Consider the following 14440-nt stretch of genomic DNA (forward strand, 5'->3'; position numbering starts at 1 on the left):
GGGTTTGTTGATACAATAGGAGCATTTGTTCCTAAAAGAATCGTGGCCTAAACCATTCATCTTGATGATACCTAATGATGACGGCTTAATGATCAACACTGTTAACCATTTCGCTACATCATTTTAAAGGAAGCATCCAGCTGTTCCTGGCCTGAAGGTGGAACCTGAGTAGTGTATAGCCACTCCTCCTTCTTCACCTCAATCTTAATTCCTAAACATCAGAAGAACAGCTTCCTTAATATTAATCACATCCTCATTTTCAAATATACAGTCTAAGTTTAACAGTTTTAAATGCATATGTCTTTTGATACTTGATGTAAAGTGTGTTGCAAGTTCTGTGGGAGTTCCATGCACCAACTGAAGGCCGCATACAGCCCATACTTCTTATTCCTTAAGAAAAAGTTTTCAGAAGTTGGTCTCAAGGCATCACAGCGAGTCTTACAAAGGTAGCAAGATTTCCAACTTAAAGAGCACCATCAAGGAATTTTTTCATATGTTTTAAAAGAAAGAGAGGATTTATTCGATTGTTGTGTAGTATAACCCAATCCAGAACTCGAAAATGAAAGCCATTTTCTTGCCAAATGCCCCCCCTCCACCTTCAGTTGTATGCATACATTGATTTCTTATTGTTGGGTCTTACTGTTACTGGTTTAAAAATAACCTCAGAAGTAGAATTATATGGATATTAAAAATACAAAGGAATGTTAAAACTGGTCAAATGTGACTATTGTTATGTTATACACTTCTGTGTTTAATGCCAAATTAGGCAGATCCTAAAATATGCAAATCATGATGAAATTTTAGAACACTTGAGAATAATTTTTATTCTGTTTATATCTAGGTTTTTATACTACACCCACCACTGTAGTATAAGTGCCCTGGTTCTGTGTGAATTTAAAAAAGATCCTTGGATTTAAAAATGAGGTGTCAATTAATGTTGAAGCCTGCACTAAAGTTCATTTATGATGTTTGGATACCTAAGCAAATGCTGACACCCCCCCTTGATTTACTACTACTTTCCTAGTTTTACAGGTCACTTTTTGTATACCACAGAAATGCTGATACAAGCATGTTGGTCTTTGCCACCTGTAGTCACTTGTATAAGCAGCCAGTGAAAATAAACTTTCAATAACAGTCCTGTAGACTTGATCATGTGCCAGAAAACACATGCATGATTCCTGACCCCTTGTACTATAACAATAACATGAGAGAGACAACGACTTTTTTGTTTATTACTAGACTTCTTACATAGCTACTGGACCATGGTGGAAGTAACATGAAAGGTCTGCATCTCTTGTAAATATTGGCATAGTCATCCCTCTCAGTATGTGTGAAAATGGGATGGGGGAAGAAATATCTTGGCACTAGTCATCCCAAAGAAAGAAGGCATTGTAAGTACTGAGAGATGAAAAATCAACAATAAATCACTAAAACATGCTGGGCAAACAACTTCACCTACAGCCATGGCTTTTTATGTCTCCAGCCTCCAAGTTCTCTCATCTTGCATCTTTTGTAATTATTGGAAGATGAAGTATGTTGTCTTTCATGTAAGGACACTTACTACAGAGCTCTCCAGAGGTAAATTTTAGGGTTGTGTGCTACTGCCCATTCCTGTAGTATCTGAATGCGAAGATGATGAAGTAGAACTTAGTGTGCATGTGTGTGTGCATGTAGCATCTAGTATGTGGCTGTGTGGGTTATCTAAATTATACCTAAGAAATGAGTGACTCAGACCAGTACTATCAGTCCTCCTTCCCCATACGTTAACTCAGTTTGTTGTACTGTGAATGCTTTTTTGTCAAGTTTGTTAAGTACTGATTTAAATGATCCTTTTACTTATGTTTTGGGGTGAAGGTTTTTTGTGACCCAGCTTTTATATTTGTCACTGGTCATATTCCCATCTCTTCCTATTCTTCTCGTCTTCCTTCATCCTATCTCTGTGAACATTAGAAATGTCAAATAGATGTGCCAGCAATGGATGGCAGTGGCTAATAATGTCTGCCACAAGATCATATACTTCAATTGCTTTGTCTTTGCTGATTGTTTTATTTTTACAGCACCCGGAACTCTGCTAGTTTTTTTACAGTACACAAAGAAAGACATAGGTCTTGAAAGATATGCATTCTAAGTTTAGGGTTGCCGACTTTCTACTCGCACAAAACCGAACTCCTTTGCCCCACCTGAGGCTTTGTCCATGTCCCACCCCCACTCACTCCATCTCCCCTTCCCTCTGTTGCTCGCTCTCCCCACCCTCACTCACTCATTTTCACCGGGCTGGCTCGAGGCTGGGGTGTGGGAGGGGGTGAGGGCTGGGGGTTCCACCAGGGATGAGAGGTTTGGAGTGCAGGAGAGTGCTCCAGGCTGTGGGGGGGTGGAGTCGAGGGGTTTGGCATATGGGAGGGGGCTCCGGGCTGAGGCAGGGGGTTGGGGTGTGGGAAGGGGTATGGGCTGTGGGCTGGGGGTGCAGGTTCCTGGGTGGGGCCAGAAATGAGGGGTTCAGGGTGCGGGAGGGGGCTCCAGGCTGTGGCAGGGGGTTGGGGTGCAGGCTCTGATGTGGGGCTGGAGCTGAGGGATTTGAGGTGCTCTGGGCTGGGGCTGAGGGCTTCGGAGTGCAGGAGTGTGCTCTGGGCTGGGGCAGGGGGTTGGGGCATGGGATGCATGTGAGGGCTCTGGCTTGAGGTGCAGACTCAGGGGTGGGGCTGGGGATGAGGGGGTTGGGGTGCAGGAGGGCGCTCCAGGCTGGGACTGAGGGGTTCAAAGAGCAGGAAGGGGATCAGGGCTGGGACAGATGGTTGAGGCCAGGGAGTGGGTCAGGGATGCAGGCTCTGGGCGGCACTCACCTCAAGCAGTTCGCAGAAGCAACGACATGTCCCTTCTCCGGCTCCTATGCAGAGACGTGGCCAGGCAGCTCTGCGCACTGCCCCATCCACAGGTGCCGCCCCCGCATTTCCCATTGGCTGTGGTTCCCTGCATAGTGCCGCCAACCAGACAGTCAATGACCCGGTCAGTGGTGCTGACCGGTGCTACCAGGATTGAAAACTGGACACCTGGTCACCCTATCTAAGTTAGATATTTGTGGTACAGGGACTAGGCTTAGGAAACAGGGAAGGGTTGGAGTAAGGAAGGACAAGGGTTACAGCAGTAAAATCAGCAGTTACTCAGTTCAGCCATGTTCATGTCTTTATAGCACAACTAATTTTTTAAAATGTGTATTTATTATTGATCAGATATAATGGGCATTGTAGACTATCCTTGACAGGTGTTTGTCCAAATTATTCTTTAAAACTTTTAATTGTGGGGATTCCGCTACTTCCCTTGGAAGTCTATTCCAGAGCTTAATTACTCTTATAATAAGACAGTTTTTTTCTAATATCTGACCTAAATCTCTCTTGCTGCAGATGAAGTCCATTACTTGTTGTCCTGTTTTCAGTGGACATGGGAAAAAAGTGATGACAGTCCTTAATGTATTTGAAGACTGAGACCAGATTCCCCCTCAGTATCTTTTTCTCAGGACTAAACATGCCCAGGTTTTGGGGGTGGAATTTTTTTTTTTAACATTTTCCCAGAGGTCAGGTTTTCTAAACCTCTGATCATTTTTGTTGCTCTCCTCTGGACCCTCTGCAGTTTGTCCACGTCTTTCCTGAAGTGCAGTGCCCGCAATTGAACATAGTACTCCAACTGAGGCCTCACCAGTGCTGAGTAGAGCAGAATAATTATTTCCCATGTCTTTCAAACAACACTCCATTAACACATCCCAGGATGATATTAAACTTTTTCATGACTCATCACACTGTTGATTCATATTCAAATTTGTGATCCTCAGATCCTTTTCACCAGTTATTTCCCATATTGCAGTTATGCATTTGATTTTTTCCCCCTCCCTAAATGTAGTACTTTGCACTTACTGTTGTTGAATTTCATTATGTTGAATTCGGACCAATTCTCAAATTTGTCAGTGTTGCTTTGAGCAAGTAGAATATGGATTTCATAATACTTGGGCACTACCAACCAGATGGTCATAAGCAATCCTGAATCTGTTCTAGCATTTGGATCACCAGCTTGCCATGTACCTTTCAGTGTCCCATTGTTGGAGCATTTCCATAAACTCATGCAATCATTGATGCTAGGACTGGAAAAAACCTTCTGGATCGTTTTGCAGTTGGCATGCAACATTATTCTATATACTAATGTTTTATTATTAGTGCTGGCTTAAAAAGAAACTGGGGAGGGTATGAAATTACACACATCAATTTTTTTTATATATTTTCAATTTTCAAAATATTTCAACCAGCTCTTACTATTGTTTGTTTTAATTTTATTTTAGTGCCAACTGGGTGCTCAGGTTCATAGAGATTTACATGAAGATAGTCTCAGCTGCATGTAAATACTGATCCTTCAAATGTAGCCCAGTTGAAATGTCTTTGAGATTAGGGCCAAAATGGGAGACACAATATGGTACAGACGTACTACATGACAGTTCAAGCTTGTATTAGTTACCTTTGGTGGATCATTTCTGAAAGGCAACCCAGAATAAGAGGTACCATTTTTTTAGGAGGGAGCTTGAAAAAAGCAAAGGTGGTTTGGTGCTTACAAGGAGGGAGACAACCTCACAAGTGATGAAGCTGCATGGAAAAAGGTACAAGATTTGAATGAGATACAGATTTTAAAATGTGGGGTTGTGAGGGAGACTTGGAGACTCATAGGGCGCAAAGTTGGTGCAGGAGGCTGGAAAGGTGGAAATGAATGGAGGTTTTAATCTGATCTGTTAAGTAAGGCCGCAAAAACCTCCCTTGGCAATATCGTTCCACTGTTTAAAATTCCTATTAGCAGAAGAATTTCTTCTTTTATAGTTTCAAGCCATTGCCATGTGCTTGGCCAGGTCTACACTAGAAACTTTTGCCGATATAACAATGTGCGATGCAGGAAGGTAGTGGTGGTGGGATTGTTTTTAACACTTTTATACCAGTAAAAGCTGAAGTGTAAATGCAGGGAGGGAAAATTTCTTTTTCCAGTATAGCTTATTTCATCTGGAGGGCTGGTATAAACTAAGCAGCAAAAGCACATTTAATTAACTGTTACAGGGCTGACCCTCAATCCTGCGAGCTGATCAGTGAGAGCAGATCCCTACACCCATGCACAGCCCCATTGAAGTAAATGGTTGCAGAGGTCTGTCTGTGTGGACTGGTCATCAGCAGTAAGAGATTAGTCTTGTTACGTTTGACAGATATCTTCCCAGTACCACATCTATGGTCTCATCTTCATAAAGGCATACAGAAATAGGGGTTAAACCATAGTTGTAATAAGATGATCAGATGAAAGACGAATGGACACTTTCTTGCTAGTCTTTACTTTTCTGCCAAAGAACTTTAAAAATTATAGTCATGAAAATGTGTTTTTCATATCAGGTGAAAATGTGGCAAAATTTCTTTGAGTTCCAACATGAAACAATACTACATTTTTATTGTAAAAGTGATACTTTTTTACATATGAACTTGTGCCACTTAGTTGTTTGCCGAAAACATGTCATGTTACTTGAGTGTTTTGTCAGGAGAGAAACCTGGACAACAAATTTATTCATGCTCCCAATTTGTAAAAAGAGAAAGTGTTTGGCTACTAAAAGGAAGCTGCCTTTATTCTTGTAAAGGCATTAAGAAATTATTGAACAGTTAAACAGGACAGAACTGCGGTGGATTCTAAACTGTACATTTCCGTATTGCTAGGTGTTAGGCATGGGAGTTATGTAGCAGCGCCTTACAGATAAACAAGGAGACAGTCCTTGCCCTGAAGACCTGACAAAAGACAGTTATGTTCATGAAGTTCTTTGTATGGAATCCCGTTAATATTCATCCGCTGTTGTAATATTCAATCATGTGCCCTATTAGTTCTGGGGCACAGTAACTGTTCATATGTACAATAATAGGCCATCGTTATGTTGTCTTGTCAAGGCACTTTCTCTCCTGCCGCACCCACTCTTGCAGTTCAGCTAGTGGCCATATGCTCATTATATGCTTTTGTACTTAGTACTTACTTGGTATTTGCTGTTCGGCTCAAGGCAAACCGTAACAGGTTGGGGGAATTGTCTAGGTGGGATATTGTAGTGTGTTTATGCTTATGGAAATATTGATTTGATAGAAGGAAGTAATGAGCACATGAGTCTCTTTGCAGGTCACTTGTTAGGATATTTTGTTGCATTCACCAACGGGGAAAGAGAAATTACCTAAATCGTCCCTAGAGAGGGCAGAAAGATGGGCAGAAAATAACAAAATGAACATCAGTTTGGAAAAATATAAGCTAATACTTCTGAGTAATAATTATCCTAACCTCAGATATTCAGTGGAAAGGATACATCTGGGACTCAGTAATGTTGAAAGAGTGGACAGAAAATTAGACCTGAATATACAGTGCATCATGGCAGTAAAATGGTCAAGCAGGTAATTGTCTCTCCTCATACCCTGCTGGTGGACTACATATGGAATATTATGTTCATTTCTGGCCACTTCATTGTCAGAGATATATTGATAAACTTGAAGAAATTCAGGGAAGAGCAGGAAAAATTATCAAAGAGGGGCCCGACTAATGAGAAAAGATTCTAAAAAGCTGAATATGTATTGTTTGGCTAAGTGATGATTAAGGGCCTGGTTCTCCTCTCACTTAGATCAAAGGGAGTTAGACCAGTGTGATTATGACTCAGGGAAGCAACTCATGATTTACACCAGTAAGAGAGAGAAGAATCTAGGCTTTAGTGCTACAGAGCACTGAAACATCAAGGAGGAAGGGCAGAATTATTTATGATGCTAAATTTGGAGTAACTTGGTGAAATAAAGGGAATGTTTAAGTTGAATATTAGGGAACGCTTGATGATTACCTGTTCTGTTCATTCCCTCTGAAGCACTTGGCATTGGTCACTGTTGGAAGACAGGATACTGTAAGTCTAGGTGGGCCACTGGTCTGACCAGTATGGGTCGATTGGTCTGTAGAATAGTTTCCAGCCAAGTGGCTTTGAACATGTTAAAGCTAGATGGAAAAACCTAACTGGCCACCTTGTCCATTCTACTGTAAATCTAAAATTATTTTCTACAATAAATTTATTAGTACATTTTCCAGTCTCTGATTTCAGAAGACCGTTAGTGAGACAGAAGCCCTAGAACCCATTATGGGGTACAGTCTTCATGACTGATTAAAAAGATATTCTTCCACTTTCTAAGACACAAAGAACTGAACATTTTGAAGTCAGGGATAGGAAATCAAAAACACAATGTAACAAGGGAAATCAGAAGATAAATTGTTAACATGCTGGCTGGTACACAGAGCACTTGTAAGAGAGACCTTAGATAAGGCATCCTTCATTCTGGGTCACGAAATTAAGCATTCATTTACAGATTTGAGACCCAAACCGTTGTTTGAGTGAATAGTGGGTTGTGAGTAATGCAAAGAAATGAATATAACTGAAGTATTACAGTAAGCAAACTGGTTGATTCCTGGGTTTAAGCATAGTGGTTGAAGCAACAGATTTTACTTCACATATGGTTCTGATTCTTATCTCATAGGTGTCGATTTGGAGTAGCCTCACTGAAATTAAAAGGTTTAAGGGGAATCGAGTCTGAAGATCTTACATTTAGACAGAACAGCTCATTATGAAAAATCCTAAAGTCCTTTTATAAACTGTATATGGAAGAATGTATTTACTTGCCACTGAAACATGGCAGCAGTTGTTGGGATTTAATCTTCTTTGAGAGGGAATAAAATATTTATAGGAAGCACAGTCTCTGCCTACTCCTCCCAAGTTATGTCACCATGCACTTGAGTGATTGAGTTACTCTGTACTGCACTTGAGATTCTAGAGAACAGCCTGCTTTAAATCTCTTGCTTTTAGCATGGGTATCACACATGCAGAGCTCAACGTTGTTTCAGGTTCTTTGTTTGGAAAGTGAGGCTGTGAAGGATTCCGATTTCAGCTGAAAGCTCATAACTAGCTATTTCAAGGACAAGCAGTTTCCTCCACATGGGCAGTGTGTCCTAAAAGTTCACTTTATCCATATCCTTCTCTCTGTTTCAGAGAGGACGCATATGGGTAGCAGACCTATTACAGAAGCAGACTTCAGTCCCATCAGAGCAGGTTTCGGTGTATTATCTCAGGTGCTCATTTTGGAGAAGCCTTGTTGAAGTGGGGCCTAATCGGTGTTGGCCTAATTTTAAGCATGTGCATCATAGGGATGTAAATAGCATTTTTAAAAAGTAAATGTTTAAACTATTAAAATTATACTGGTTAAACGTTTAGCTGTTAGGCTCCACTGCCAGTCTTGCGCGTCTGGTGTCCCAGCTGCTGGCCTCACGCAGAGCCTTGGGCATGGAGGGCCGGAAGTAGAGTCCCACAGCAGAGTTTAAATGTTAACCGGAATACCTTACCGATAAGACTCATGCTTATTGGTTAACTGGTTAACATTTTACATCCCTAGTGAGTCACCCCTTTGATGTCAATAGGATTACTTGTATGTGTAAAGTTAGGGCACACAGTTAAGTACTTTGCTGAATCAGGGCCACAGGAGAGTATATTGCTTTTTGATCACTGTTCTTGACATGCAGCAGAATCCATTATAAAGCCAACATTTACTAACTGTTGCAAAGCACTAACCACAGCTCTCTCGAATTGTAATTATAAGGGAAAATCTGTGATACTTGCATATGTTTTTTATGTGGAACCTATTGTTAAATTCTAATATTTTAATGGCATTCCATGTACTCCTTGGGAGTGGAATGGTCTGCACGTCTAAGATTAAAATATCTGAACTTGCATCATTGATCTTGATAGATACTCACAACAGAATCTGGTTAGTAATGTTGTAAGTCTTGCATGTTCCATGCTATCTTTCCTTATATTGAGATAATTAGTACTTAAACTTGCATGTAGTTATCGTCTCTGTTTGTTTGTATCTTGTAAGTTGTGTCGTTTATGAGATCTTATTTTCTGTAACAACTGTATATTTGATTTTTTGTTTCGTTTTAATATTTCAAGTCTTTTAAAAAATAACTCCTTGAATGAACATGTGTTTTATGTATTATGTCAAACTTAGACATACATTGAAATATTATCCTTTTGGAATCATAATATTTTGCCTTCATGTATAAATACTCATTGAAATCACTGTCTGCGAAGCATTTACTATATAGTATTTACCCAGACGCTACTGTGGTATTGAGTGATAAAGTGCAGATTTTCCCATGGAAAACTGAATTCAAAGAACTAGCCCTTTGTATTAAATTTTCTCATAGTACTACGAGCCACATGAAAGCACCATTACCTAATATTCTTCTACACAGAAGGTGATTGCATTGTCAAAGACTGCTGGTGAGTAATTGCAGATAGTCTTGCCAGAGTGTGACTAACCGGGTGCAAAATTTTAGATTAAATCATTTACAAAGTAGTAATGGCTTTTCAATGCACACGTTTGTCTAGATTCTAAAACATAAAAATGTGCTTACATTTACATATGGACAATGTGTATCTGTGTGTATAGTGTGTGTATTTATATGTATATATGTATGGATAGAAACACATAAAATAACCTTTGGAGTGTAATACACTATTTTTATGAGTTTGGAAGATGGCATGCCTGAGTGGCATGAGGAAGTGGGTGAGAAGCAATTGGATCTCGCTAGAGAGAATAAAGCACACTTCAGCCAAGACAGATTGCTGTTTTACAGAAGTGAGTTTTGGGTAGTTGTAACATTTTACCTAAATGTTCAGAGTGTGTGTGTGTCTCTCTCTCCCTCCCTGTATCCATAAACCTGCATTTATAGTTGAGGTTTTTTCTGTGGTGGTCTTTTGAGTCCTCGGTTTTGCCTTTGAACTTTAGCATTTTGTGTGATAAACAGATGTGGGAGATCCTGTGCCCAAAAGGAAATTTCTTGCTGGAGAAGACCAGGCAGTATTTGCACTGGTTCTCTCCTGGGGGTTTCAGCTGGGGTGGTACAAGGTGCAGGTTGAAGTTGCGTTCTGGTCTCCTCCACCCCTGCCCACACCTATCTATGCATCCCCTGGCATGTTGGCTGTTTCCTTTTTCCCCTGCTAGGGCCTCACACTTTTGATGTAGCACTGGTCCCCTGTAGTCATCTCACCATTGCTGCTCTTACCCTCAGACAGATTTTTCTGCCCTGTGCCTTGGGATACACTATCATAACATGTGGTCAATCAAGCCCACAGTACCTAAATTATACAGTGCAGAGTTACGTTGATGCTCAGTGCAGTGTCTTTACAGAAATTCTACGCTAGTAGCTTTGTGTAAATGCTGTTCAGGGCAGAAGTAGAGTGGAGCTGGGTCAACCCAGTGGATGGACTATGACATCAACCTGCCATTCTGCCTTTAAAAGCCCCAGTCAAAATCATACTGCATTTCATTTTCCTCTAATCTATTTTCAGCACCTTTTGTGTTTAAAAAGTTCAGAACTCAGAATTTCACATCTATTTTTAGCACCAGTCAAACTACTTGATGAAACCCAAATGCACCACCAAATAAGCAAACTATGTAAAAGTAAAAGGCTTAATTAAGCCTAAGTCATAACCATTCTCTGTCAGCTTATGTCTGTTCACTGGGAGAGTTTTCAACAGGACAGTCATTCCAGCTAAGTGCTTCACTTCTAATGTCCTCTATTAGCTGGATACATTAATAAAATACCATCTACATTGTGTACATGGAAAGTAACATGATGGTCATAGAGTCAATTTCCTAACAGGCAAGTATCTGTCATCTTAAAAAAAAAATAAAATGCTGGTGGCAGCCTAGTTATTGCTCTCAAAAGATAGACGAGGATTGAATGAGTAGAGAGAGTAATCAATTCACTTACCCTTCAAAGTGATTCATTAGACTAGGGGTAGGGCACATTGTGCGGAGAATGTTTCAAGCTTGTCTAGCTGCACTGCCCATGCCATATCTCTCCTGTGAAAAAAGAGAGGATCTCAGTCTGCCTGGCATGGTGGTCCAGCGGTGTGAATAATTGATTGTGTACAGTGATGGTGATATGCTGTCATCCTTCATCAGTGCTAGACTAACAAAGTATGAAAAGTCACCTGAAGAAATGGAGTTGACAACCCTACCCACAGCATGGAATTCTGCTTTGCATTGTGTATAAAACACACCTACAATGTCCAAACAGCCATTACATGAGCGGATATGAAATAGAACTATTCTGGTTTATTAATTTTTCCTCCTCTTTTTGGCTCTACAGCTTTCTAACTGAATCTTAGTTTGTTTTTATATATATATATTTTTCCAAAATATAATTCTGAAAATAATCAAGTCAGATGTTAAATTAGCAAGACATAACTAAATCCCAGTGTCTTTTTTTTTTTTTTTTTTTGTCACGTTGTAGGAGGTTTTTCAATGGGAGGTGGCATGGCAATGCATTTAGCATACAGGTATCATCAAGATGTGGCTGGAGTCTTTGCTCTTTCTAGCTTTCTCAATAAGACATCTGCTGTTTACCAGGTGAGTAAATGCCAGTCTTTTTTACAAATACCTTTTGGAGCGCATACAAATTCCACCTAAAAAGATAAACTGATAATTAGGCAAAAACAATTGAAGCACGGCATTTCCTGGGGAGTGGAATTGATTAACTCCAGGTGGTCATTAACCCCAGGGAATGTCCTGCACTGAGAACATGGATAAGCAAAATATCAGGGACTAAAGGCTTGAAAACTACTTTTATTTTTACACATTGTTTATTTGCTTACTTTTGCAGTCTTACTGCTATTACACTGTGCAAAGTATGCCAAGTGCGCAGTGGCACATTAGGCAATCAAATTATTTGTTGTCATTCCATTTAGATTAGTTACATGGCATCTTTAATTATTGTACCTATTCTTTGAGAATGTGTATCAGATTATAAAGGTCACGGGTTCCATTCTGCCGTATTCAGGTCAACATGAATCCTTCTATTCAGGTTTTGTGGAGCAGGATCAAACGCTGCATGTAGATTTTTGCAGTTGTAAGTGGGGCTTGTTTAGCCTATTGGAATTCCATATATAAACTTTTTATATATCTGTTCAACATTTGCATCTTTTAAAATCCATATTTGAACTCTTTCTTTCTTCCCCCATCTAGGCTTTACAGAAAAATGAAAGTGTCCTTCCTGAATTATTTCAGTGTCATGGAACAGCTGATGAGTTAGTTCTGCACTCGTGGGGTGAAGAGACCAACAAGATGTTAAACTCATTGGGAGTAGCAACATCTTTTCATAGTTTTCCAAATCTTAATCATGAGTTACACAAAACTGAACTGGAAAAATTGAGCTCCTGGATTCTAAAGAAATTGCCTGTGGAGACAGCAATGTCAAATAAATAAATGAAATTAACTTAACATTTCAAAATAACATGTTTATGTACGGCAAGGACTTGCCTGCACTAACAGTTAATGTACAGCAGGCTAGTATGAGGTAAATCTACAACCCAGCTTGCCACACACGAAGTGTCCGTGTGAATCCTGCTGCCTCTCTACTTCCCTGCTTTGAAACAGGAGTAGATCAAAGTGCACAGTGAATGGTTAGTACATGGCAGCATGGTCCACATAGACAGTTAGTGCGTGGAAAACTAGGGTGTGTCTTCTGCACACTAGCCTGTATCACATTAACTGTTCATCTAGACAGGCTCTAAGGGTGCATCATCTATTTCGTAAATACAAATCCAGCTTCATATAGACACTTACGTACAACTTTCTTACAACCTAGTCCGGATGATGATAAACTACTGATACTTACTATGTTTTTACTGTCCATATGCAAAACATGAAGCTACAACATTCTGTGGAAGATACGGAGAGTATTAAAACCATTTATAGATGGGCCAAACTATCTTCAAAACTTTTAATATATATTGTTCCATGAGTTTCCAGATCATCCTGTTTTTGTTCCAAGATGGAAAAATCTGTAATATTTTTTTTAAAAAGTTAAAAATAACTTTACAGTCTACAAACGTAGCAGTGTGTAATATAAGGCAAGTTACATTTGAGGAAAAAATTATGGTGCCATTCCTGCAAAGACTTAAGCGTGTGCATAACTTTACAGTATGTAAAGTGAAACACACACGTACAGGGTTGTACTGCACTTCACAGAAATCATTAAGGTTTGTGTTAAAATGAGAAGTCTAGCTTCAGCACTGATGCTTGTTGTTACTATCATTGTAGTGATATTTAGAAATCTAGTTTTGGAATAGCTGTTAAAGCCGTATTTGGTTTGTTGTTTGTTTTGGTTTTTTTTAGGTATAGGGAATAATGCAGTGAAAGATGCCATAATAGTTCTTAAATATACCCTGTTTTTGGAGAAGAAAATTCTTTGGGAAGAGCGTTTGTAGAGACTTATACTTGTGTCAACTATTTTGGAGCCTGCAGGATCACATTTTAAACTAAAAGATGGAGACGCTTGAGTCCTCAGTTTGCATTTAAAAGAGCTGTAAATAACAATGATTGTGATATAAAGAAACCTCGTGTCCTCATTATTTATATTCAACCCTGTGTCAGTGTTTGATAAATCTATTCTTATTTCATTTTTTCCTTTGTATTTTCCACTTTGCCCCAATTCCCCCTCCCCAAATTCAATAGTTTTATTGGCATGACAAGGTATTTGTGTTGCCAAAGTCAGTACATCCAAGTCTCTTGCTTAATCTCCTCCTTCCCCCTTTGTTGAAGAGCAGATTTAGGACACTGTTGTATGCTCTGTCACAGTAATCCCTGCCAGTATTGGCTATGACTTCAGGGGAGTCAGCCAACTCCATGGGGCTGAGAGGTTTCTTTCTACCCTTGTGTGTTTAGCCCTAAGCCAGATTTTACCTATCTTGAAGAGTAAGTGAAGGAAAAAAAGTGTCAGTATTAAAGTACAAGGCATGTAATTGGCAGTAGCAAGTAACAACTTCCTGCTGCTAAAAATATTTTGCATTATTTCATTTCATTGGCATTAGCAAGTCAGCAGTCTGTTCTGAAAAACAGAATTTTAAATGGCACACAAACTTTACTATTTGAAATAGTAACTGAAAAGCTTTTTTCTTTGCTGCCCTATGTTTCCTAATTATCGCAGATTAAGTTGAAACAGGTGTGTGCTGAAGCAGCTGAGCTAACATGGCCTTAGCAGACCCATAATTACAACCTGTGACAAGTAGTTTCTTAAAAGTGTAATGACAATGCATCAGTTTGGTTTTTGTACCATTTTCTGCTCTTACTACAGTTGCTGTCATGGGAATTTTTTAAGCACTAACATTGGGTGGTAACTCATTCTGGCGACAGGTGCAATGAGATGAAGAGAGATGACAAGCTCTTCATCCTGCCATTACGGCTTTTTAATGACATCCCAGAGCAGCTCAAAGAAATTGGAACAAATATGGTGAGAATAGGAATAGTTACAAAATGAATCCTGGTTCTTGTGCCCATCTTTTCTTTGTAATAGCAGTGGACTACTT

General features: G+C 39.7%; 1 protein-coding gene across 1 annotated transcript in view; it reads left to right on the forward strand.

Annotated features, from left to right (window-relative positions):
* The window catches only part of LYPLAL1 (lysophospholipase like 1), a 42049-nt gene extending 28579 nt beyond the window's left edge, over positions 1-13470 (forward strand). The window contains exons 4-5 of the mRNA XM_050950269.1: positions 11368-11483; positions 12099-13470. Of these exons, the coding sequence (XP_050806226.1) occupies positions 11368-11483; positions 12099-12338 (356 nt within the window). The 3' untranslated portion in view covers positions 12339-13470. The remainder of the gene's footprint in view (positions 1-11367; positions 11484-12098) is intronic.
* Positions 13471-14440: the final 970 nt, after the last annotated feature.

The sequence above is a fragment of the Gopherus flavomarginatus genome, chromosome 4 (genome assembly GCF_025201925.1).
Source record: "Gopherus flavomarginatus isolate rGopFla2 chromosome 4, rGopFla2.mat.asm, whole genome shotgun sequence".
NCBI lineage: Eukaryota > Metazoa > Chordata > Testudines > Testudinidae > Gopherus > Gopherus flavomarginatus.